Source organism: Antechinus flavipes, chromosome 6 (genome assembly GCF_016432865.1).
Source record: "Antechinus flavipes isolate AdamAnt ecotype Samford, QLD, Australia chromosome 6, AdamAnt_v2, whole genome shotgun sequence".
In the NCBI taxonomy this organism is placed as follows: domain Eukaryota; kingdom Metazoa; phylum Chordata; class Mammalia; order Dasyuromorphia; family Dasyuridae; genus Antechinus; species Antechinus flavipes.
Genome location: NC_067403.1, coordinates 251,130,891 through 251,156,756, shown reverse-complemented (window position 1 = coordinate 251,156,756; position 25,866 = coordinate 251,130,891). Strand labels below are relative to the sequence as shown.

Here is a 25,866-nt window from a genome sequence, read left to right as displayed (position 1 = left end):
ACAAAGGGGAAAAACCTGAAAAAATATATAAAGGAATACCTCAAATCATCACTGCATCCTCTCTAGAACAAATCTTTAACAAGAGAATGTTGTGTAGCCTATGCTAAGCCCAATTTTTGAAGAGATATGTTACCTTCCAAGGAAGATCTAGGTGTCTCCCAAGGTCTGATACCTCCTTTACCTCAGAATGGAGTATTTGATGGAGAGCATGGGCCACTAAATACACTGCATTGTAAACATTTGGAAGCAGTTCCAGAAGGGCGATGTCAATGTTCGTAAAAGATGAATGTAAATCTCTGAAAGAAAAACCTTTTGAGCACAAAGCATAGAACATCTCTACATCACCTTTTTTGGAAAATCTACATTTAAAGACACTCTCCCAGAAAGATTTTAGGAAAATGTCCTCAGGATTCACACTTGTATTCAGGCTTCTTACAAAATCTGTAAAACCAGGAATCTCCTTCTGGGTATGAGAAAATAGTATTGTACCATGAAAAGTGGGAAATTGGTCTAAATCTGTATCAATGGAAAAATCCCAAGAAGATGTGGTAATCAACAACTTTCCATAAGGTTTATAAGACATCAATACACTGGAAAGTTCATGGAGGGAATCAGTATCTCCATAGATGAACATTACATTTGGTGATGATGAAATAATTCTAGAAAATAGGTCAAAATCTTCTCTGTTTCTAAAGTTTTTAGGCACTGTTTCCTTAAAAGACACACACAAATTATTCCTGATCATTTCTTCTTTCAGATCCTTGAAGAACATTTCCCCTTTTGGGTTATCAGAAACAAGCAGTCCTATCCATGTCCAGTCAAAATGCAGCATCAATTGGATAAATGCCAGGTGAAGAGCAGATTGCTCTTTCCCCATCTGATATACAAAAGGATACTGAACTTTATCATTCAATAGAAGATCAAATGAACCACAGCTAATCTAAATGAAACAGAAAGAAGACAATGAGTTCCTTCACTGTAGGAATTTGGCCTTCATATTTGTATAATAAACAGCTATTAATAAGTTTCACAGAGCAGATGATTTGCTTGTAAATTTGAATTTATAGTTTTAGATCACAAAATTATGGTTCTATGGAATGGAAAAGTTGGAAGGAAAATCTGAAACTGAGCCCATCCAAGAATCCTTTTTCCAATGTCTCCATCAAGTACTTTCTAAGTTTCTGTTTGAAACATTTCAAGGAGGAAAAATTCTCTAAAAAGGTCTTTACCCTTTTTAGATAACTTGACTGAAAGATAGAATATTTTTGGGTTAACTTTGTAGCTAAATCGGTCTCTTTGGAACATTGACTTTTTGTTCCTATTTCTTTTCTGTAAATTCAAGTGGAACATTTTTGTGTCCCATGTATGAAGCTGTTAATTAAATAGGTAAGCATAAAATTACATGTCTTCTCTAAGTAATCTTACTTCTATTTCAGCACAAATATCAAAAATTGTGACTGTATTGGTCTCTCTTATCTGTGGAACTTTATACAGTTTGAGAATGGTGGCCATGGCCATAGAAAGTGTAGCTGACATCCCTCCAATGACAGCCACAGAATCTGACTATTTATCACAGCTATAATTGGGGATAATGACACTATCTATCTTAAACTGTACCATTCTTTGTTCCTTTTACTTTCAATCGTTTCTAACAACAGGGTCTTTGCCAGTGGGTCCCATCTTCATATTATGTGGACAAAGGTTTAAACTGCTTCAGGATTTGAATTTCCAGTGAACAGTGGGGATTAATCGACTGATTTTATCACCTCATCGACCAAGAATCTTTTTAACGTCTTGTCCAGCATCACTATTATATCATAGAATCAATTCTGCAGCAAGAAAGATGAAAACACCAAAGGAAATGGAAAATCAAATCAGATTAGTGGGTTTCTAAAGGGGCTCACTTGAAACAGGTATGAAACAAGGTGTACATAAATCCATCTATATGGGAGGCATTACACATAATTACATAAAATATATAAGCACATAGCAATATAACACAGGCTAGTAGTAACGTCACCAATAACATGAATCAACATGAGAATTTATACATGTCCATAAGTCCAAGAAATAGTCCAAAAGGAATGTATTGTCCATTCGTTCATGTGCCAGGAATCCAATAATTCCTGTAAACTCTGAAGTACTGCAATAGTCTCATCAACAATTTTTCATCTCAAGGAATCCAATGTTTCCTGTTGAAACAGTCTCGTCTTGTGTTACTGAATCCAATCATTCCTGAAGATTTCAAAGCTACTTCAACAGTTTCACTGTCAGCCATGCTCTTTCTGTGTCAGATGTTTCTTAAAAGTGACTTTAAAAAATCTTTCCATACCCAGAGAAGAAAATGACTGTGTCATGTGTCTGAATGGTTGTTGTATATTCTCTCTCTCTCTCTCTCTCTCTCTCTCTCTCTCTCTCTCTCTCTCTCTCTTGCTTTCTCTCTGTCTCTGTCTCTCTATCACTCCTGCTCTTTTTCTTGTTCTCTATGTCTCTCTATCTCTCTATGTGTGTATCTGTTTCTCTTGCCCTGTCTCAATTTGTTTTTGTCAGGTTTTTTTTTTTTAATTAAGTGGAGTGATCTCCTTTCTTTCACAGCATGACTTTTATAGAAATGGTTTGCATAATTTCACATATGTTTTCTTAAAAGGAACTGGAGTGGGAATAATAGAGAGAATCTGGAATTCAAAAGTTTTAAAAATCAAACAAAAATTATTTTATGTATAACTGAGGAAACAATTAAATAAATTATTTTTAAAAAATTGTTATATAAAATTTAAAATAAATAAATCTGAAGTAATTTCATTGTTTCACCCAGAAGTACATGTAATCACAAAGGGGAAAAACTGAAAAATATATAAAGGAATAACTCACGTCATCACTGCATCCTCTCTAGAACAAATCTCTAACAAGAGAATGTTGTGTAGCCTATACTAAGCCCAATTTTTTAAGAGATATGTTACCTTCCAAGGAAGATCTAAGTTTCTCCCAAGGTCTGATGCCTCCTTTACATCAGAATGGAGTATTTGATGGAGAGCATGGGCCACTAAATACACTGCATTGTAAACATTTGGAATCAGTTCCAGAAGGGCGATGTCAATATTTGTAAAAGACAAATGTAAATCTCTGAAGGAAAGATCTTTTGAGCACAAAGGGTAGAACATTTCCACATCACTTTTTTTGGAAAATCTACAATGAAAGGCTCTCTCCCAGAAAGATTTTAGGAAAATATCCTCAGACTTCATACTTGAATTCAGGCTTCTTACAAAATCTGTAAAACCAGGAATCTCCATCTGGGTATGAGAAAATAGTATTGTACCATGAAAAGTGGGAAACTGGTCTAAATTAGTATCAATGGAAAAATCCCAAGAAGATGTGGTAATCAACAACTTCCCATAAGGTTTATAAGACATGAATACACTGGAAAGTTCATGAAGGGAATCAGTATCTCCATAGATGAAAATCACATTTGATGATAATGAAATAATCCTAGAAAATAGGTCAAAAGCTTCTCTGTCTCTAAATTTTTTGGGCACTGTTTCCTTAAAATTCACACACAAATTATTCCTGACCATTTCTTCTTTCAGATCCTTGAAGAACATTTCCCCTTTTGGGTTATCAGAAATAAGCAGTCCTATCCATGTCCAGTCAAAATGCAGCATCAATTGGATGAATGCCAGGTGAAGAGCAGATTGCTCTTTCCCCATCTGATATACATAAGGATACTGGACTTTATCATTCAATAGCAGATCAAATGAACCATAGCTAATCTAAATGAAACAGAAAGAAGACAATGAGTTCCTTCAGTGTAGGAATTTGGCCTTCATATTTGTATAACAAACAACTATTAATGAGTTTCACAGAGCAGATGATTTGCTTGTAAATTTTAATTTATAGTTTTACATCACAAAATTATGGTGCTATGGAATGGAAAAGTTGGAAGGAAAATCTGAAACTGCGCCCATCCAAGAATCCTATTTCCAGTGTCTCCATCAAGTACTTTCTAAGTTTCTGTTTGAAACATTCCAAGGAGGAAAATTTCTCCAAAAAAGTCTTTACCCCTTTTAGATAACTTGACTGAAAGACAGAATACTTTTTGATTTACTTTGTAGCTAAATCAGTCTCTTTGGAACATTGACTTTTTGTTCCTATTTCTTTTCTGTAAATTCAAGTGGAACATTTTTGTGTCCCCTGAATGAAGCTGTTAATTAAATAGTTAAGCATATTTACATGTCTTCTCTAAGTCATCTTACTTCTCTTCCAGTTCAAATATCAAAAATTTTATTCCTGAGATTTTGTATAGCATACATTTGCCTCCTCTTATAATTATAGGGAGAATTTTATTTCTCTGAAAACAAAACATGTGCCTGAGAACTTGTTCTAGGAGCAAAATTTCTCTATATCAGAATCAATAAGGAATAGTAAATGGAGAACTCCTTATAGTGAAATCTACTGCCAAGATGGAAATTCCACATTACTGCTACCCTATGAATAAGAATTCTGTAAGAGTTCTTAGGACTTCTTAGTAAAAACTGAGATAAGCAATGGTTGGTGTTTAATGTCCAAATCCTTTATTGTCTCTTTCCAAGTCTTGTTTCCTTTCCTGCGGCCTGGTTAGCTTTCTTATACTCCAGATCCTTTATTATCTACTTCCTGGGGCTGGGCAGCTTTCTAGAGAGCCTTTCAGTCTCACATTGGTTCTGAGAGCTTGAAGTCCCTCTTCCCTTCTCTGGCTTCTGAATCTCCCTGACTCAATCCTGGCTGAGGCTCCTAGCTTATATATGCACTTTTAGCAAAGGTTTGAATCTTGTAGAACTATAGGAAGTACTAAGTACATGTACTGAACTAGAGAATTGTTAAGCACTATGCTAAATTAGATAATTATTGTCTCTATCAATTCCACTGACTTAGCACCTTCTTTCAAGTTCTGGCCCATAATATCTCCCACTTTCTTTAGAACATAGGTAGTCATGCCCCTCCTTGACTTCTCAAAGAGGTGAGAACCCCAAAAAAGAAGGCAAATATGCCTTCCCTAACTGCTCAAAAATGGATGAAAACACCAAAAAATGAAGTGATAATGCCCTCCCTGGCATCTCAGGAAGGGAGATGAAAACACCAAAGGAAATGAGAAATCAAATCAGATTAGCAAGTTTTTGAAGGGCCTCACTCTTAAAATAGGTATACATAAATCCATCAATATGGGAGGTATTATACATAATTACATAAATCGCATAAGCACATAGTAACACAGTCTAGTAGTGATGTAACAAATAACATGAATCAATATGAGGAATTATACATCTTTATAAGTTTTAGAAATAGTCCAAAAGGAATCTATTGCCCATTACTTCATGCACCAGGAATCCAATAATTCCTGCAAGTTTCAAAGTTCTGCAGTAGTCTTATCTTCTGTTAGGGAACCCAATGATTCCTGTAGATTTTGTTCTTAGGTCTTCTCCTTTGTTTTGAGGTTTTTTTTTTTCTTTTTTTTGTCTCTTTCCAGGTGCTTGTTGGTACCCATATGATTCCTTCTCCATCTGTATTAATACAAACAAACCCTTTCTCCCAAGCAGTTCACCTATCTAGTCCCTTCTATTTACTACTTTCTAAATCTCTTCTCATCATCTGGCAATTACATTGGAGCTGCTCATTATATTGGACCTGCTCTCACTGAATACTACCCTTCTTTTCAGTTAAAAAGCCTGCATTCTCCCCAATTATAATCTCTTTCTGTCATCTGATTGTTTTTTGGTTGATAGATCATTTAATTCCTTTCTGACACACAATTGTTCGTAGACTGATTGATCACACCAGAGCCCTGAACTGCTAAAGGTGGAACTTTGGCTGCTATCATGCCCCACCTGAATTTTGTATGATATCTTGGAGCTGGACCTTGCCTCTCATTTCCCTGGGTCAATCTGCATTCTGAGGTCCAGTGGAAGGCCTTGTGGCATTTTGGACATAAGTTTTAAGGTCTTCTCTCACCCTGTCCTCTCTATCACTTTGCCTTCTTTGGGCTCTCAGATATCTTATTTTTCCACATTGAAAAGATCAATGACTTTCTCTAGAAGTTCCTTGCCAGGAGGGACTCTGTCTTACCATGTTCATCATACTATGGGTATAATAAGCACTTGTGCCCACTGTGGCACACCATCTTCTGATCTCCTCTAAAGAGCATCTTTGTATAGTCCCAATATAATTCTTCTACAAATCTCATTAGCATTTTCCTTAGCCAGTTGTCTGATCATAATTCTTATAGCTGCATTTTCTCCAATGGTTCTTGTGATAGCTGCTTGCATATGTCCTACAACATCTGCAAAGTGTTCATTGGGACCTTGCTCTATTTTTGTGATGGTTTCCTCTTGATCTTTCCCTGGGATGGTACCCAAGCTTTTATAGTATCAGTGACAATTTTTTCATATGCTCCTAGGGGGTAATTAATCTGTGCTGAATTCTCTGCATACTGACCTTCACCTGCTAGTTGGTCAAAGGTGATTTGTACATTAACTCCAGTTTGCTTATTGAGTTGGGCTTGAATCCTATATAATTCCTGATACTTTGAAAGCCACAACAAGTTTTGTCCAGGTTCTATACATGTCCTTGATATGGATTTCCAATTACTGGGAGATAAAATTTCATATGCCAAACTATCTAGTAACATCTTAACATAAGATGATGTAGCCCCATAAAGAGTGCAACCCTTTTTCAAATCCTTAATTTTTTCAGATCAAAAGGAATTTATCTTCTCCTTTCTTGACCTGAAGAATCAAGCTCTTCAATCACAGGGTATGCATTTATTAAATCAGATACATCCTGTCCTTCATTTTTTGCCTTAACCAGGGCTTTTTGTAATCTTGTCATAGACTGCTTCATAGGTGGTGCTGATTGTGTTACTGCCTCTCCCCCTCCTCCTTCTACCTCCACCAATGAAGGGTTAATTGAGGGAAGTAGGTCAGGGGATGGGGGATGCCCTAATGGCTTTTGCTGTGAAGTACTACACTCAGAATTGTACTTAACTCCTTTCTTATCTGATTCTTCATCCTTTTTAGATAGTTTATTTGGATCCTCCCCCTCCTTCTCTTTCTTTTTTTTCCTTATTCTATAACTCATATAATTTCCTAAAACCAGTTGTATTAAATTATATGTATAAAGTATTTCTTTGGAAACAGAATCAGGTAAATTTTCATTGTACAATTGACATAGTTGCTCTCCTACTAATTTCCACTCATCTAGATTCCATTCTTTTTCCTTAGAGAACCAAGGAGATGTGTATTGTAAATTTTCTAAAAATTCAATGATCTGCTCCCAAGTTACAATCAAACCTTGATTTTTTATCAGTCTGACCAAGCTTTTGATACATTTTCCTTGAAGAGGAAAACAATGCTGTTTTCTAAATATCTGTCCCATTAGTTGAAATACTACTTTAGCCCTTAACAAAAGTTTCCTTGCCTATTTGTGTACTCATTCAAATTTCTGGGTCACAGATGAAAGTTTTTGGCCCACGTTCTGCCACCAAAATGTAATATTCTCTCTTAAATGTAATATTCTCTGTTGAGGTTATCTTGAGTTCTCTGGAGGGAGCCTTCGTTTCAGTTCAGTAATCATCATATGAGTACAGCCAGGGATTAAATTCCACATGCTTTATTGTCTCTTTCCAAGTCTTGTCTCCTTTTCTGTGGCCTGATTGGTTTTCTTATAGTCCAGATCCTTTATTATCTCCTTATTAGGTGTGGGTAGCTTTCTGGAGAGTCTTTCAGTCTGGCCTTGGTTCCAAGAGCTTGAGCTCTCGCCTGCCTTCTTTGGCTTCTTTGCTTTTGAATCTCCCTGACTCAATCCTGGCTGAGGCTCCTAGCTTATATATGTTCTCTTATTGAAGGTGTGAATCTTGGAGAACTATAGTAACTACTAAGGACATGTACTGAACAAGAGAACTGTTAAGCACCATTCTAAATTAGATAATTATATAGATAGTTGATTCTAATTTATAAGAAATCAAACCATTCTCCAATTAATAAGTGGTCAAAAAATATGAACAGACAATTCTCAGACGAAGAAATTGAAACTATTTATAGACATATGAAAATATGCTCCAAATCATTATTAATCAGCGAAATGCAAATTAAGACAACTCTGAGATACCACTACACACCTGTCAGATTGGCTTCAATGACAGTGAAACATAATGCAGAATGTTGGAGGGGATGTGGGAAAGCAGGGACACTGATACATTGTTGGTGGAATTGTGAACACATCCAGCCATTCTGGAGAGTAATTTGGAACTATGCTCAAAAAGTTATCAAACTGTGCATACCCTTTGATTCAGCAGTGTCTCTACTGGGCTTATACCCCAAAGAGATACTAAAGAAGGAAAAATGACCTGTATGTGCCAAAATGTTTTTGGCAGCCCTGTTTGTAGTGGCTAGCAGCTGGAAAATGAATGGATGCCCATCAATTGGAGAATGGTTGAGTAAATTGTGCTATGTGAACTTTATGGAATATTATTTTTCTATAAGGAATGACCAGAAGGATGAATACAGAGAGGTTTAGAGAGATTTCCATGAACTGATGCTGAGTGAAATGAGCAGAACCAACAACGATACTGTTTGAGGATGTATTCTGATGGAAGTGGATCTCTTCGATAAAGAGAGCTAATTCAGTTTCAATTGAACAAGGATAGACAGAAGCAGCTACACCCAAAGAAAGAACACTGGGAAATGAATACAAACTGCTTGAATTTTTGTTTTTCTTCCCAGGTTATTTCTACCTTCTGAATCCAATTCTCCCTGTGCAACAAGAAAACTGTTCGGTTCTGCACACATATATTCTATCTAGGATATACTGTAACCTCTCCAACATGTAAAGGACTGCTTGCCATCTGGGGGAGGGGGTGGAGGGAGGGTGGGGAAAAATCAGAACAGAAGTGAGTGCAAGGGATAATGCTGTAAAAAATTACCCTGGCATGGGTTCTGTCAATAAAAAGTTATTTTTAAAAAATTAAAAAAAGTAAAGTATATCTATATTCTGACAGTACTATCTGTCTCAAAGTAAAATAAAAATATAAAAAGAAAAAAATAAATTAGATAATTATAGTCTCTATCAATTCCACTGACTTAGCACCTGATTTCAAGTTCTGGCTCATAACACATATCCCCATCCAGATTCCCAAAATCTTGGCTTTTTGAGATGAAACCCTTAAGGCCAAGTGTTTCAGAAAATATTGTCTTTATTTTTGTACCAGATGGTAGAGCCAAGATGGAGGTGTAAAGAAGCTGCTCAAGCTCTCTCAGTTTCCTCAAAATAAAGAAACTGCTCAAGCTCTCTCAGTATCTTCAAAAACCAAAAAAAAAAAGTGTCTGAACAGAATCTGATGGAATGAAACCGCTCTCCAGTTTAAGATGGACTAAAAAAACTTCAAGCAAGGTCAGTCTCACTAGGGTGAAAGAGGCATTCAGTCCAGGTTAGATAGACTATGGGAAAGCCAGTGAGAGGAGCTTAATCACAGCAAATCAGCCATTAATACCCTCAGTTATGACACAGTAGAGGAGCAAATCAGTAGAGCAACTTCCAGTCCCAGCTCAAAAGACAAACTCTGGGAAACCAGACTCTTTCCTCAATAGAGCAGGCAATGCTAACCTTGCAAACAATTTTCAGATGTCAAAATTAAAGCCATTTATAATCATATGAAAAAATGCTCTAAATCACTATTGATGAGAGAATTGAAAAATAAAATAGTTCTACAATGCCATCTTACACCTCTCAGATTGGCTAAGATAACAGGAAAAGCTAATGATAAGTTTTGGAGGGGATGTGGGAAAACTGGGTTATTTATGCTTTAGTTGTGGAGTGTAATGGGCTGAGGCTTGAGTTGATGCACTGAGGTCCCAAGCACATGAGGCTAAATAGTAATTGGACCATACTCTATTAATATATAAGCTTGGAGAAAGAATGGCCCCCACCCACTCTTTGTGCAAGTCCTGATGTGCTGTATAGGAAATGATGATTCTGGTGGGTGAAGGCAGGGGAGGGAAAAAGGAAGGGGAGGAGAGCTCAGGGCTCTCTCGTGCTCTCACTCTGCTAGCTGGCTTCCTGTCGCAGCTGCCCATATTGCTATCGCAATCTTTTTTCACCTCTTCACTTCCATAAAGACTGAAGATTTTTCCCTTAACCTGAATTCCTGACTCCGGCTGATTTTAAATATGTGGTCATCACAATTGGCGCCCAAACGTGGGAACCAAGGACCCTACTTTCACTGAAGTAGTCTCCAGTGACCAGGAACTTAGGTGAGTATAATAAACAAACAGGGAACTTATTTTCTTAAAGACTAAATTAGTAACCTTTTTTGGCTGAAATGGTACAGATCCTAGGTAAAGATTCTCCATCCGCCACCCCAACCCCACAAACCCCAGCCCCACCCAGGAGTGGTGCTATAGAAAGCCTGCTTAAGCTGATAGAAGATCAAGGGCTACTTGTAACTTGGGAACAGGCAGATAAACTTCTGGTATATTAAAACGCACCTCCCCTTGGTTCTTAGAGGAAGAGCAAATCTCTCTAGATAACTGGGCATTGGATGGTCAACAGCTCTCTGCATATAACAATGAAAACGGTCCTCATTTAGTTTCCATCAAGGTATTCTATTTATACAATATGATCCAGTTGGCCTTAGGATACTGTATAAGTCCTGGGAGAAAAGGTAAAATTTCTAGGAATAGCCAAATAGGGAAGCCTGAGATAAAGGAGGAAGACAAAGAACAGATTAATGGCCATATCCCCACAGGGCATGGAGACTTAAGTGAGGCTCAAGGGTGTGGTGAATCTGAGGCAGCTTCAGCTCCACCTAAGGAGCAGGTAATTGACTCTCCTCCATCAACTCCATCATCCTCAGGGATGGAGGAAGGAGGGGTAGTGGGGGAGGGGGGCAGTGACAGCACCAGCACCTCCCCCCCAGCATCCAGCACCTCCCCCCCAGCATCCAGCTGCTCCTATGAGTAGATTGCAAAAGGGACTAATTAAGGCCAAAGAAGAAGGGAAAAATGTATCAGAATTTGAACACCACATTTTTCCTGTAATTCAACAGTTTAATTCTTCAGGTCAAGAAAGTAGAAGATACTCACCTTTTGATATAGAAATCCTCAAAGACCTGAAAAAAGCTTGCCCTCTTTATGGGGCTACATCAGTTTATGTTAAGACGCTATTACAAAATTTGTCTTTTGAAATCTTGACCCCTAATGACTGGAAATCTATAGCAAGGATCTGCCTAGAACCTGGACAAAACTACTTGTGGCTTTCTGAATATAGTGAGCTCTGTAGGATACAAGCCCAACAAAATAGTCAAAGTGGAGTTCATACTGCAATCACCTGTGACCTACTAACAGGTGTAGGTCCTTATGCAGATGTCGCAGTACAAATTAATTATTCTGTAGCAGCATATCAGCAAATTGCTGCTAATGCTATCAAAGCGTGGGCTTCTCTCCACAATAAAGATGAAAAGAGTGGGGTCTTCACAAAAATAACACAAGGGCCAAATGAACCCTTTGCTGACTTTGTGGGATGCTTGCAGACAGCTATCACAAGAACAAATGTAGAAAATGCAATAACAGACATTTTGATAAGGCAACTTGCTAAGGAAAATGCTAATGAGGTTTGCAGAAGAATTATACTAGGACTGCACAAGGATGCTCCTTTAGAGGAGCTCATAAGACACTGCGCCACAGTGGGCACAGGTGCCTTTTATAGTCAGACTATGATGCAGACTTCCCAAAATCCAAACATGGGAAGACAGAGTCTCTCCTGGAAAGGGACTTCCAGAGAGACTCGTAGATGCTTTCAGTGTGGAAAAGTAGGACATCTGAAAGCTCAATGTTGGTATAGAGATAGAATGGGAAAACAGGGTGGGAGAACAAGACCCAATACCCCATGTCCAAAATGCAACAGAGGATTCCATTGGGCCTCAGAATGTAGACAGATTCAGGGAAACGGGATGAAGGGCCCAGCCCCAGAGCCCAAGGCAAAAATCACTTGGGGCATGATGGCAGCTAATGGTGCACCCAGAGAGTGCCTAGAAGTCCAGTATCCAGACATGACCAATCAGCCAGAAATCCATATGATGAGAGAAGGGGATTACACAGTCAACCAGCCAGGAAGCAATCTGATGGCAGAAAGGAATTACAATTAGGGAGAATAGAGCTGTATGCAGCTGGGACAACTGAGATACCCCCTGGAGAGGTGAAATCTGTTCCTCTCCAGCCTATGGATCCCTTACCTCCAGGCACAGTAGGCTTGACCATTTCACCTCCTTTTTGTACGTACAAAACAGTGTCCATCCACACACTGATGTGGGAAACTGGGGAATGTGTAGATAATATCCCAGTCACTAATACAGGTAGACAATGTGTGACTTATCACCCAGGAGAAGTAGTAGCATCAGGTTTACACATGCAGAACCCTAATAAGCAACCTGGTGATAGTCACCCAGATTCTGACTCCAGACCACAAAATCCAGAAATATACTGGACAGCAGCTGTAACATCTGACCGACCTATGCTCACAATCTATATAAATGGCCTACCATTGGAAGGATTGGTAGACACAGGTGCAGATCGTACAGTTATTAGAGGTGCCAGTTGGCCCAGTCACTGGCCAAAGATTAAAGCAGACACCTATATGTCTGGAGTAGGAGAATCAATAGCAGCTGAAGTTAGTGCTGCCCCTATGAGATGGACTTTTGAAGGCAAAACAGGAGTTTTTACTCCTTTTATAGTTGAAAAAATCCCCATCAATCTGTGGGGAAGAGACGTTTTACAACAATTAGGGTTAAAAATGAGTACTTCTGTTTTTTAAGCAGGGCTGCTGTTGAAGGCCTGCCAACACTTTCACCTGTTCCTATCCAATGGAAAGCTGATATACCAGTGTGGATAGAACAGTGGCCCTTAAGTAGCGATAAAATTCAGGCCTTATTAGATATAGTACAGGAGCAGCTTGAACAAGGGCATTTACCAGCCTTCTCTAAGTCCTTGGAATTCCCCAGTGTTCATTGTAAAAAAGAAATCAGGAAAATGGAGGATGCTCACTGATTTAAGAAAAGTGAATGAACAGATGGAAACTATGGGAACTCTTCAGCCTGGACTTCCATCTCCTAGATTTGCCTGGAGTGGCCTGTTTGGGTCATCGATATTAAGGATTGTTTCTATTCTATCCCTCTGGATAAGGAGGATATAAAAAGATTTGCCTTTTCAGTGCCCAGCATTAACTTAGCTGAGCCTTATAAAACATATGAATGGACAGTTTTGCCACAGGGAATGAAAAACAGCCCCACTATGTGTCAAATGTATGTTGCTGCTGCTCTTGCTCCAATAAGAAAAGAATTTCCAAAAGTTATGCTATTACATTATATGGATGATATATTGGGATGTGCACCTGAGGAACAAATGCTAGAAGCATGTCTACAAAAGACCATAGGAACACTAAGGAACTACAAATTGTACATAGCTAAAGAGAAAATTCAAAGACATGCTCCTTTTCAATATTTAGGATATGAAGTATACCCTAAGGTGCTTACAGTACAAAAACTGTCCTTAAGAACAGAGAAGCTAAACACCTTAAATGACTTTCAGAAATTGACAGGAGATATCCAATGGATGGGACCAGTGTTCGTCTTGACTACCTATCAGTTACAATCATTATATGATATTTTAAGGGGAGACAGTGCTTTAAATTCACCACGCCAGCTTACAAAAGCTCAAGAGGCTTTGAGAAAAGTTGAACTGGCTTTATCCAATGTGGTTGAAAGAGTCACTCAAAAACCCTTGGAAATATCAGTTTTTGCCACACAAGAGGCACCCACAGCAGTCCGTCATCAAGGAGACAGTGTGATAGAGTGGGTGAACCTCCCGGCACAACCAGAACAAAGCCTTACTCCTTACTCAGTGCTTGTGGCTAGAATTTTGTTAAAGGCCATTAAGCGAGCAGTACAATTATCTGGGGCAAGACCTGATAAGATATACACCTTTTACACCAATACACAAATTAATGTGTGTTGTGAGACCATCCCAGAGTGGCAAATTTTATTAGCCATGGCTCCAAATTTTACACATGGGTCTCCATTAAAGATAAGCAGCTTTTTACATAATTGGCGATGGATTCTTGAAGAAAAAGTTTCTAAAGTTCCTCTTAAAGGACCAACTATCTTTACAGATGCGTCCAAACACAATATTTGTGCTGTATACTCTCATGACTTAACTATAAAGAGAGTAGTCAGAACTCCTTTTCAGTCCACTCAGCAGAACGAATTATATGCAATCATGTTAGCTCTCATCAGGCTGCTCGAGCTTTGCGTTTACAATTTGGGATTACAAAAGAGGAAGCTAGAAGCATAGTAAAAAGCTGTACAGCTTGCCTTCCTTTCCACGCTCCTACACTGCCTCCAGGGAAGAACCCTCGTGGTTTGAGACCCAATGAAATCTGGCAAATGGATGTGATCCATTATAAATCTTTCGGTCATCTGTCTTTTATCCATGTTGTGGTAGACACCTTTTCAGGATTCACTTTTACCATACCAGCAGCAAAAGAGACAGCCCGAATGGTCACTGAATTCCTCACGCAAGCATTTGGCATTATGGGTGTGCCACAACCAATAAAAACAGACAATGGTCCTGCATACACCTCCAAACATTTTGCACACTTTTGTGCACAGTATAAGATTTTACACACCACTGGCATACCATTTAATCCTCAAGGACAGGCAATAGTAGAGAGGAGAAACAGAGACATTAAGACGCTGCTTCAAAAACAAAAGAAAGGGGGAGCCACAGGTAACCCTAGAGAGCTTCTAAATCTAGCTCTTTATACTATTAACTTCTTGATTTTTGACAAAGATGCACTGGCTCCGGCAGACAGGTTTTATAATCCACCAGAAGGGCAGTGTCCAGTGCGAGCAACTTCACTATCTTTAGATAATCGCCAGGTGATGTGGAGAGACCCAGAAAGTGATGAATGGAAGGGACCAGATACACTAACTGCTTGGGGGAGAGAGTTTGCTTGTATCTCTACAGGTGGAGAAGGAATCAGATGGGTGCCAATGAGCCTCATTAACCTTGTCCATCACAGAGAGACAGAGCAGACCCTTGAAACAAAGGAGAAGACCCAAGAAACATCGGGTGGTTTTGTTGCTGATTGTGCTCACCATTGAAAGAGTGTGGCAGTTATGGCGTTTGATTCATGGACATAGAAAATCATTGGACTTCAAAACCCTCAGAAATCATTGGATTCTCTGAGACATTAGATTGTTGTAGGACTTTAAATCCCTCAGGAATCACTGGATTCTTTGAGACATAAGACTTGAAAGCCCTCAGAAATCACTGGATTCTCTGAGAAATGATATGACTGTTATAGGACTTCAAAATCTGCTGGAATCATTGGATTCCCTAAGACATAAAAAGACTTTTGCTGGACTTCAAAAACTTGGGGGGATCATTGGATTCCCTGATATGTGAAGCAATGGACAATAGATTGGTTTTGGACTATCTCTTGGCTGCTGAAGAAGGTGTATGTGTGACTGCTGTTTACATACTCTCCTTCTAGGACTTCTGGCAATCTTTTACAACACAATGTTGATTTATATTTTTTGTTATACCATTACTTGGGTGTATAATTCATATTTGTTACACCACATCAAGCCTGCACTGACTGTGGGGAGAGTCATCACTAATAGCCTCTGCGTTGTTGCTATGTGCCATGTGCTATGTGTTCCCATGCTGATGGGTTTGTGCATAATAAGACCCTTCAGTCCAGAAACCTGCTAGCAATCCCCACTTCCCTTTGGTGCTTTTCATCTCTTTTCCTGAGATGTCAGGGAGGGTGTGATTATCTCCTTTTTAGGGCTTTCACCTCCCTTCCTGAGAAGTCAGGAGGGTTGTGATCACCTCCTTTTTGGTGCTTTCACCTCCTTTCCTGAGAAGTCAGGGAGGGTGTGATCACCCTCCCTTTGGGGGCTCTGACCTCCCTGAGGAGTCAGGGATACATGATCACCAGTGTTCTAAAACAAAAGAAAGCGGGAGATGTAATGGGCTGAGGTTTGAGTTGATGCACTGAAGTCCCAAGCACATGAGGCTAAATAGTAATTGGACCATACTCTATTAATATATAAGCTTGGAGAAAGAATGGCCCCTGCCCACTCTTTGTGCAAGTCCTGATGTGTTGTATAGGAAATGACGATTCTGGTGGGTGGAGGCAGGGGAGGGAAAAAGGAAGGGGAGGAGAGCTCAAGGCTCTCTCGCGCTCTCACTCTGCTAGCTGGCTTCCTGTCGCAGCTGCCCATATTGCTATCGCAATCTTTTTTCACCTCTTCACTTCAATAAAGACTGAAGATTTTTGCCTTAACCTGAGTTCCTGACTCCGGCTGATTTTAAATACGCGGTCATTACAGTGGAGTTGTAAACTTATCCAACTATGCTGGAGAGTAATCTGTACTATGCCCAATGGGCTATAAAACTGTGCATGTCTTTTGACCCAGCAATACTATTACTGGGTCTATACGAAAGAAATTATAAAGGAGGAAAAAGGACCTGCATCTGCAAAAAAAATGTTTGCAGCAGGTCTTTTTGTGGTAACAAAGAATTGGAAAATGAGTGCATTCCCATCACATGGGGAATGGCTGAATAAACTTTGGTATAAGAAGGTAATGGAATATTATTGTTCTATAAAAAAGATAATGAAAAAGCTGACATGAACTGATGCTGAGCAAAACAAGCAGAACAAAGAATACATTGTTCACAATAACAGCAAGAATGTGTGAAGATCATTTATGAAACTCTTGGTTCTCAGCGCTTCAGAAATCCAAAGCAATCCCAATATGTTATAGGCCAGAACTCTGAACTTGAAACAAGGATTCTTACAAGGTGCTAAGTCAGTGGAATTGATAAAGACAATGGATATCTAGTTTAGCATGGTGCTTAATAGTTCTCTAATTCAGTACATGTACTTAGTCCACAAGATTCACATCTATGATAATGGAGTATATACCTGCCAGCCAGATCTGGACCAAATTCAACTCCATCTCGTGTTGGCTGGCCTGGCCTCCTGCATTTCTTCCACTGAGCCCAGGTCCTATCTGAAGGCCCTCCAGAAAACTAGTGGACCCCCTAGTGAAGAAGACAATGAAGACTTTTGGACTTTACTACCTGACTATTCTTGTAGTGATTACTCTGCTGAAAGGAAAGCTGCCCAAGACTTCCAGAAAACTAAAACAGCAACATTACACCAATAGACTTGGACATAAAATCCTATCTGCATACAGAAAAAAATCTAAGGAGACTAAATGTAAACTAATACATGCTATGTTCACTTCTTTTTTCTATTTTTAAATCTTTCCCATTGTTTTCCCCTTTTGCTATGATTTTTCCTCTCCCAAAATGATTCAGAAATAATATGTATTAAAAACAAATACACTAACAAAAAAGAGAGACAGAATATTGCCTAATTCTAACATGCTTCATACCATAAAGTGAGAAGATAGGACAACAGTACTTTTCCATCCTATAGTATATAATATAATAGGTTTGGATGTGTATTAAAATGTATAAAATATGACCCACATTCATGGCAATTTCTTTTCATTCAGTAGAGAAATTATGAAAAGGCTCTTTCTTATACCCCCAGTGAGAAAGCAAATACATTTTTAAATAAGTTAGCTATGGTTCTAACTATAATATGCTTGGTAAGTATCCTCTCATTGATTAAAGAAATGTAAATTAAACTAACTATGAAATACTATCATAAAGGTATTAAAATGGCTGAAAGGAGAGAAGGAATAAAGGACAAACATAAGAGAGGGGATGTAGAAAATAGGGATACTAAGACTTTTGGTGGAATTGTGAACTGACTCAACCAGTTTGAAGAGCAATTTGAATTACACCAAAAATAGTACAAAGCTATCTTTACCATTTGGTATATTAACACCTATATTAACTATAGAAAGACCTGGAAAGATTTACATGAACTGATGCTGAGCAAAACAAGCAAAACAAGGAATACATTGTTCACAATAACAGCAAGAATGTGTGAAGATCATTTATGAAACGCTTGGTTCTCAGCACTTCAGAAATCCAAAGCAATCCCAATATGTTATAGGCCCTATAATCACTATTAGGTATATTTCCCAAGGAATTCCCTGATTGGAACATCTCAGTAAACAGAGAATTGGATGTTCTTTATTAGTACATTCTGATGAATACAAGTAGTAGTGCTTCATGTTTTTAGGGAAAATACAGAAATCAATTTCAAAATGAAAAGGAAGAGAGACCTCTCCATGGGAATTTTTGGAAGTGAGAAAAAAGAAATCTTTTCTGCTATCTAAAATCTTCAGAGTTCTATACAAGTATAAAAAGGTTAATTACAAGTATAGTCATCTTTAGATTTTTCCTTTGCTGAAAATCATCAGAGCATCACCTCACCTAGCATGCAGAATGATTTCCCAGATGGAAAGGACCATTTCCTCCTTTTTTGCATCACATTTCATCAGAACATGTTGGAGTACTTCTTAATAATTGGTTATTGACTTATTGATACTACATCAGAACATTTTATAAAGAATTTGCTGCTTTATATATAAAGATGACATGAAAATGAGTGACTGTATTGGTCTCTCTTACCTGTGGAACTTTATACAGTTTGAGTATGGTGGCCATGGCCATGGAAAGTGTAGCTGACATCCCTCCAATGACAGCCACAGAATTGGATTGTTTATCACAGCTATAATTGGGGATAATGGGACCTCTCCCTGATAGCCATATTAAGGAGCTTTCCAAAGCTAGTTTCTCCAGATGGAAGTTATTGAGTAACTGATATCCCAAAGTTATGTTGGGCAGCAAATAGGGGTTCTTGTTGATCTCATCAACAGCATACTGAAGAGCAAGGAAATGGTGATATTGTTTGAACATTGACCTAAAGTGAGAGGGAAAATTGAAAAAAAAATAAGAAAAACTCTATATTCAAAGAAACACAAAATTTTCATAGTGGGAAGGGTGTCAGATATGGAGTCAGAAATTCCTATCCTAAATCCTGACTCCCAAATTGATTAAAATTGTGGTCCTGAGCACATCATTTCACCACCATGAGTGTCAGTGTCCCCAATTGTAATATCACAGGCCTAAACTATATCCTGTAAGATTTTTTCAAGACCACACACATTAAGACACAAACACATACACACACACACACACACACACACACACACACGATGAATATACTTTAGACATTAGAATATGTCTCATTTTGAAAAAGAATTCTGACTGACTAACTGATTATCTTCAAGAAAAATAGAAAGGACTTCCGTTTCTCAGATTGCAATGAGGAGATTACCATGCAAAACATATTAGCTAAGAATACATGATTTTATTGGTAATATATCTGCTAGATGCCTTATAATGATTTTTAACATTATATACTGGAATGTAAGTGGAACACATATATTTCAAAAAATGTCATGACCATGTAATGGGTAATACTGAAAGATTCAAGATTCAGTACTAACTTTACTCTAGCTGAAATAAGTACTTTAGTCAAGGCAGGAAGATATTCAAAACGGAGATTTTCACAACATATTCATTGGCCTTGAAGTCTATCCTTCTCCCTTATTCAAGCAAGGAAATATTCTTCCTCTCTTAGAAGATGGATTATTGAGAACCAGATAATCAATCAATCTACCCTTATTAAGCACTGCTCTGGGATAGGTACTCTGCTAAGTAGTTAGGATACAAAAAGCAGGGAAAAAAAAGTCCTATCTCCAAAAAAGTTGATATTTTAATGGGAAAGACAGCTTATAATCAGAGACAGAAAGATAGAAAATTGATAGAGACACAAAGAAAGAAAAACAGAAACAGAGAGGCCCAGTGACTGTGGGAGGCAGAAAAAGAGAGAGCCATCCAGGGAGCTATATATGTAAGAGACTTTGCCAACCTGAAAGAGATAGGCCTTGGGAAAATCTTGAATACATGTGGTGAGGGATAAGGGAGAATTTAGGGTCAGTCTTAGGCTGAGGGCTAAAGGGCATCAAAGAATGGTATTGCCCTCTACAGTAATAGGGAATATAGGAGTATGGAGAGGTTTGGGACAAAAAATAATGTTTTATATTTTGGATATACTGAACTTAAGATGTCTCTTGGGCAGTTAGTTCAAGATATCTGAGAGGCTATTGATGATATCAGTTGTAAGGACATCAGAGAGTTTAGATCAGGATAGAAAAATCTGAAAAACATCCACATAGAAATACTAAGTAAATTATGGGAACTGATAAGATAACCAAAGGAAGTAGTGGAATGGATTAGATACATTGATGAGGTATAACTACAGCTGCACAGTGTGATCTCAAAAGGCTCCATCAAAAGGAGGAACAAGAAAACAAGAAACAAGAAAAACAAAAAAAGGAGGAGAACAAAAAACAAGAAACAAAAAAGGAGAAAAAAATAATCCCTAAAATCTAGAGAGAATAGAATACCAAGGAGAAGAGACTGATCACCACTGTCAGGAGAGATGGCAATGATAATAAAGAAGAATAGCAAAAGAAAGGATCTGCAATGCAATGTAGTAAATGGGAAGACAGAAACTAGAGTTCACAAGAAGCAGATGTTGAAATGTTTAAGAATTCATGCCAATGAGCTTACTAGAATTTATGAGATCTCCTACGAGAGTTCAGGCATTTGCAAGTCATGGGGATAGAAAGACAAAAGAGAGAAGAAAAAAACAGCTCTTTTCTTTTGGCCAGAAAAGAAAATGTACCACTATCTGAAACAGATATTTGGAACAAAGATGATAAAATATAATTTGGAGAAAGTCATCAATAGCTCAGGGAGAGCAGGAACATCTTTAGATCAAGTGAGTTGAATTTTAAATGAGAAGAGGAATTCTGAGACATGGAACCTCGGAGAGATTCCATTCCTACAATGGGGGACAGCATTGACAAAAGCATGAAAATGAGAGATGGGGTATGGAACAAAGAAAGTGGTTTGGCGGTCCCTTTGGCTTTATTTAAAAATGTCACAAAAATGGCAAGGGAAAACAAATGTCAAAAATTGTCCTATACTTTATATTTCCTAGAATAAAATGATGAAAAACCTCAGTGCAAGTATGGGATCTTGTCAGGAGTTTGAGATACGTGGCACTTGTTGACATTGTAAAGTTCACATTGTTTGGTATTTTTGATGTACTGTCATGTTATTCTGATATTGGTAAAACATCAATATGGAATCATTTAGATCAAATGGTCCCAACACCCATTAAATAAAGATAAGCCATGTCATTCCTTTTCTCTCTGTTGGGAAGATAAGGCTTGAAGCTTTGGATTAGATAAAACTGACCCCAATGCAGTATTCTGAATTTGTTCTGTTTTCTGATGCCTAAGATAATGAATGTTAGATTTCCCCTTCCTCATTTCATGTTGTTATGTTTCAGAAATATCTTTACCCAAATCTCACCCAAGTCAAGCATCCATAAATGACCTTGAGATTTTCATTACATATGAGCATAACTATGAACATTTCCTCCCCTATTTGGAACAAGTAATCAGGTCTTAACCATGTCCATTCTTAGAGAATACAGTTTTGACACCTAAACTCCAATTGTGAGTGTAGGACCTCCCTAATGTGTTTCACCCCTCCTTGTACTGGGTGAGTTTTTGTCCTCAGTGGAGATGAATCTGTGTTGGTTTATAATGCCATATAGAATAGGGGTGAACAGTCTCTCTCTGTTTGCTGCACTGCACATTAACAACACTTTTAATCTATCAGCTTCTTGAATATTAGATTTCTAGTCATTTTTGAACCCACATCTTTGCTTTAACCAAAGTTCTGAGAATAAAGAAAACACAACTCTATCAACAAAGCAATCAATAAGAAATATGGATTAATATTGCATATATTAGGGAGGGTGGGAAAGTAACTACTTACGTTGGTAGTGCATAAATCCTGAAGGGACACGTTGTGAAGAAAAATTTGTTCACTTGAATCTCTACCTTCACAAAAAGGGAGAGGAATCCAGCAATGATTAGGTCTCCTTCTTTTCTATATGTGGGATTGAAAAGTCTCTCTATGTGACAAGGATTTTTGACCATCTGGTACTCAGATAAGAAAATCTGCAAAATCAAAAATACAAATAATATAGAGGATGAGAGTCTCAGTTTCCGCAAGCCCATTGTCAATATTTCAGATCTCTAAAGAGCTAAGAATTAGGGGAGCACAAGGTGATTGGAGACCGTAGTTCTTGCATCTATAGGCACATGCTCTATTGCTAAATATTTGTCTTTTTTAATAGATGCTCAAGTTTGTGCATTCTCTCCTCCTTGGAAAAGCAGAATGTGAGACATGAAGTGAGCCTCTATTTGGGATAAAGGCAAAAGTTTGAGTGAGCAGGACATATTTATTTGACATTTTTGCCTCCTGGATATTGTTCATCTAGTTCCCTGAAGATGAATCAGGAAAAATGGTTCTTCTCATCTCTTGGGTGCAAGTCAAACAAATATTTTGACCAGAGTCTGAGAATGAGTTTCTCCAAGGACCAACTAGCCCAGCAATTCTGCACCTGTGTCCTTCATCTTAAAAAATTCCAAACTTAACAAAAAAAAATGTTTGGGAACTTCCTTGCTTGTTTTCTGTCTCTGGAGCCTTCGTACCTTTGATGGGATCTGAAATTGCCCAAAATACTCTTTTATCTTTTACATGCTAGCTCAATCCAGAAATTCCCTCCTTGAGAACATTACTTAAAATCAAAAGTGAATTGTTAGATGGTAAGAAGGAATGATAAAAAAGAATATTTTCAGAAAGAGCAATTATTTTGAAAGGATTATTCAGGACACAATTTCAGACACAGAGTATGATTTGAAAACATCTTCAAGAAAACTGCAAATAAATAAATAAATAAACCTGGGCAGAAATTTGATTGCAATTTCACAAAGAGAAAAGGCAAGATATTGTAACAGACCTGAGTTCTGAGATCCTATACCTGCTATAGGCTCAGTCACAGGTATATCCTGGACCCACACTTGGTGAGGCTTCTTTCTGGGTCAGTCCCCAGCCCAGGGTCTAATTGGTCTAGGCTGGAAAAAAATCCCTAACTCTAAGTTTTCATTGACCAGGCCAATGGACAATTTAATTTGAGGGATTATTCTAATGATATTTGAAGGGACATACTAGAAGAACTTTGCTCTACTGTTCTCTTTGTTCTGCCATTTTGGCTGATTGCTATGTCCAGAAACCATTTTAGTCAGTTTTATGGTGTACTAATGATGCTTAAGCCTTCTTTCATCTATGTCTTAAAGGTTAATTGTTTTGAAATATATATTTTTTCTAATTTTATATTTATTAGTTTTATTTTCAAATTCATTAGTGTCATTGAGAAATTATTCTTTTTTGCCTTCTAATTTTTAAAGAATTTTTTTTCATACTTGTTGTTCTAAGCTGAAGAGTCTTCTCCCAATACTTTGTTCTTTAGGCCACATTTATTTTGGCATTTTTTCCACTATCATTCTCATTCAATTTTTAAAACAATTTTAATTTTTTAAAACCCTTAATCAAGAAAATTTTAAGCTAATCTAATGAAAATCAGTGTGAATTCAAATTATTTATTAAACATTATATGTATTTCTAAGTGAATATCTATAATGAGAAATTAAGTCAAATACTTAAGCCAATTCCTGATCTGGAAAAGTCCCAAGAATAGGTAGAATAGACAGGGATTCGAAAATGATCTAACTCTTGAAGATAGTAAAGAAAAATATTATATGGAGCTCAGAAAAGTCACCTATTAATTTTTTTTAGATACACTCCTACACACACACAAAGACACACCAAAATATAGTTGTATATGTTGGGTAGGAAAGTGAAATATGATGTCTCAGAATTATTTTAATATTTATTTCACTAATTAATAATAATTTAAATAATTTTTCAGGTAACCAGCAATAATTTTAATTTATTTTTCCTGAAAATTGCCTATTTATATCTTCTGTCAATTTATTAACTAGGGAATACTTTTTATATTCCTACATTTGGTTCAGTTCCCTATTTATTTATGAAATGAAATGTTCTTCAAAGACATTTGGTGCAAATATATACATAAACACAAATATATGTATATATATGTTAGTCTGTTGCTTTTCATCCCATTTTAGTTATGTTTTATGCAAATCATTTTTAATTTTCCTGTCATTTTTTTTTAATTAGGTTTCCTGTGTTCCTTTTTATCTCTTGTTTAGTCACAAATTCTTCCCTTATCCATAGATCCGACAGGTCTATTCTTTCATGCTCCTTCAATTTAAGTATATTAATACCCTTTATGTCTAAATCACTTCCTTTTTTTAATGTTACCATAATATTTGGTGTATTATGGTGGTCTATAGCTAGTTCTGCTAAACTGCCTTCCAGTTTGGCCTCCAAATTTTTTCAAATAGTGCATTGGATTCTGAAAGCTAGGGTCTTTAGATTTATCAAAGTCTGGATTACCAACTTCCTTAGTGTGTTGTGTAATACATACAATATGTGTATTGTGTCTTTAATCTATTCCTCTGAACTATTACTTTATTTCTTAGCCACTACTACTTTGTCATCTAGTTTATAATCTGCTATTGCAAAACTAGCTTTCATAGTTTTTTTTTCCCCTTTGGATTGTCTGAATACTCTTGGCTTTTGTTGTTCCAGATGATTTCTATGTGATTTTGTTTTAATCTCCATAAAATGATACTTTGGACATTTCATTCATATGGCACTGAAAAAATTAATGAACTTCAGTATGATGATATTTTTATTAATCTTTGGTTTTTAAATCTTTCTTTACTCTCTCTAGTTGTGGGATCAAAATGATATTTGTGTCACAAAACCCCTTTTTTTAGCTACTATTTAATCACATTTTTCACATTCATTATATAATATTGTGGTAAATTGTTCTAAAGAATTATAAGAGAATTCACTTAGAGGAGACAGCTGAATGGTACAATGGATAGAGCACTGCTCCTGGAGTCACAAGGACCTGAGTTCAACCTGCTTCAGACACTTACCATATCCCAGCTGTGTGGCTCTGGCAAGTCACTTAACACCAATTGGCTTGCAAATAAAAGGAAAATTTCCAACATGACAACTGCCTCTCCTAATCTAGCTCCTTATACGACTTCATGGACAAACTCAGGATAACTAGACGCATGACTCAGTAGCAGTTTCAACTGCAATGTACCTGAAAGCTGATGAGGGAGCTGATGAGGTAGGCTCCCTAAGACTCCCTACCTGCTCATGTTTAAAGTGTCATTTCTTCCATTAATAAAATACAATAATAAAAATGCAGCAAGAGGCCACCATAATCCTGGAAACAGCAAGATTCATATGCCTGACTTCAAACGTGGCCTCAGGCATTTTCTAGTTGTATGACCCTAGATCAGTCATTTAATCTCAATTGGCCTCTCAAAAACTAAAAACAAACAAAACCCCTCCCCAAACACCAAAAACCACCACTAACCAAAGGACACTACCACAACCACCACCAACAAAGACCCACCAAGCAGGATCCACTTGTAAATGTAACTAGTTGAGGGGATCTTGTCTTAAGAAACTTGTTAAAAGTTTGTTCAATTACTTTGCCCATGATACAGTTGCTGTTGTGGTGGTCATTGTTATTGTTATACAGTTGTGGCTCATTCTGTTTCATAGAGCACAGTGCACCAACTCCTTCTTTCCTCCATTATCTCTCAAGGATTGCCCAAGTTCTTCTTTATCTCCATGACACTATCCATCCTTCTTCTCTCCTATGTATTTGTCTTTTTGCCTGCAATATTGCTCTATAGCAGCATCTTTTCCAGTGAGTTCCATCTTTCCATTGTATACACTGATATTTAAAGAT

At 37.5% G+C, this 25,866-nt stretch overlaps 1 protein-coding gene across 1 annotated transcript in view; it reads right to left on the bottom strand.

The window, feature by feature from the left end:
- Positions 1 to 18,929, bottom strand: part of LOC127541676 (vomeronasal type-2 receptor 26-like) — a 28,653-nt gene extending 9,724 nt beyond the window's left edge. The window contains exon 1 of the mRNA XM_051966893.1: positions 18,642 to 18,929. Coding sequence (XP_051822853.1) covers positions 18,642 to 18,929 — 288 coding nt within the window. The remainder of the gene's footprint in view (positions 1 to 18,641) is intronic.
- Between the last annotated feature and the right edge of the window lie 6,937 nt (positions 18,930 to 25,866).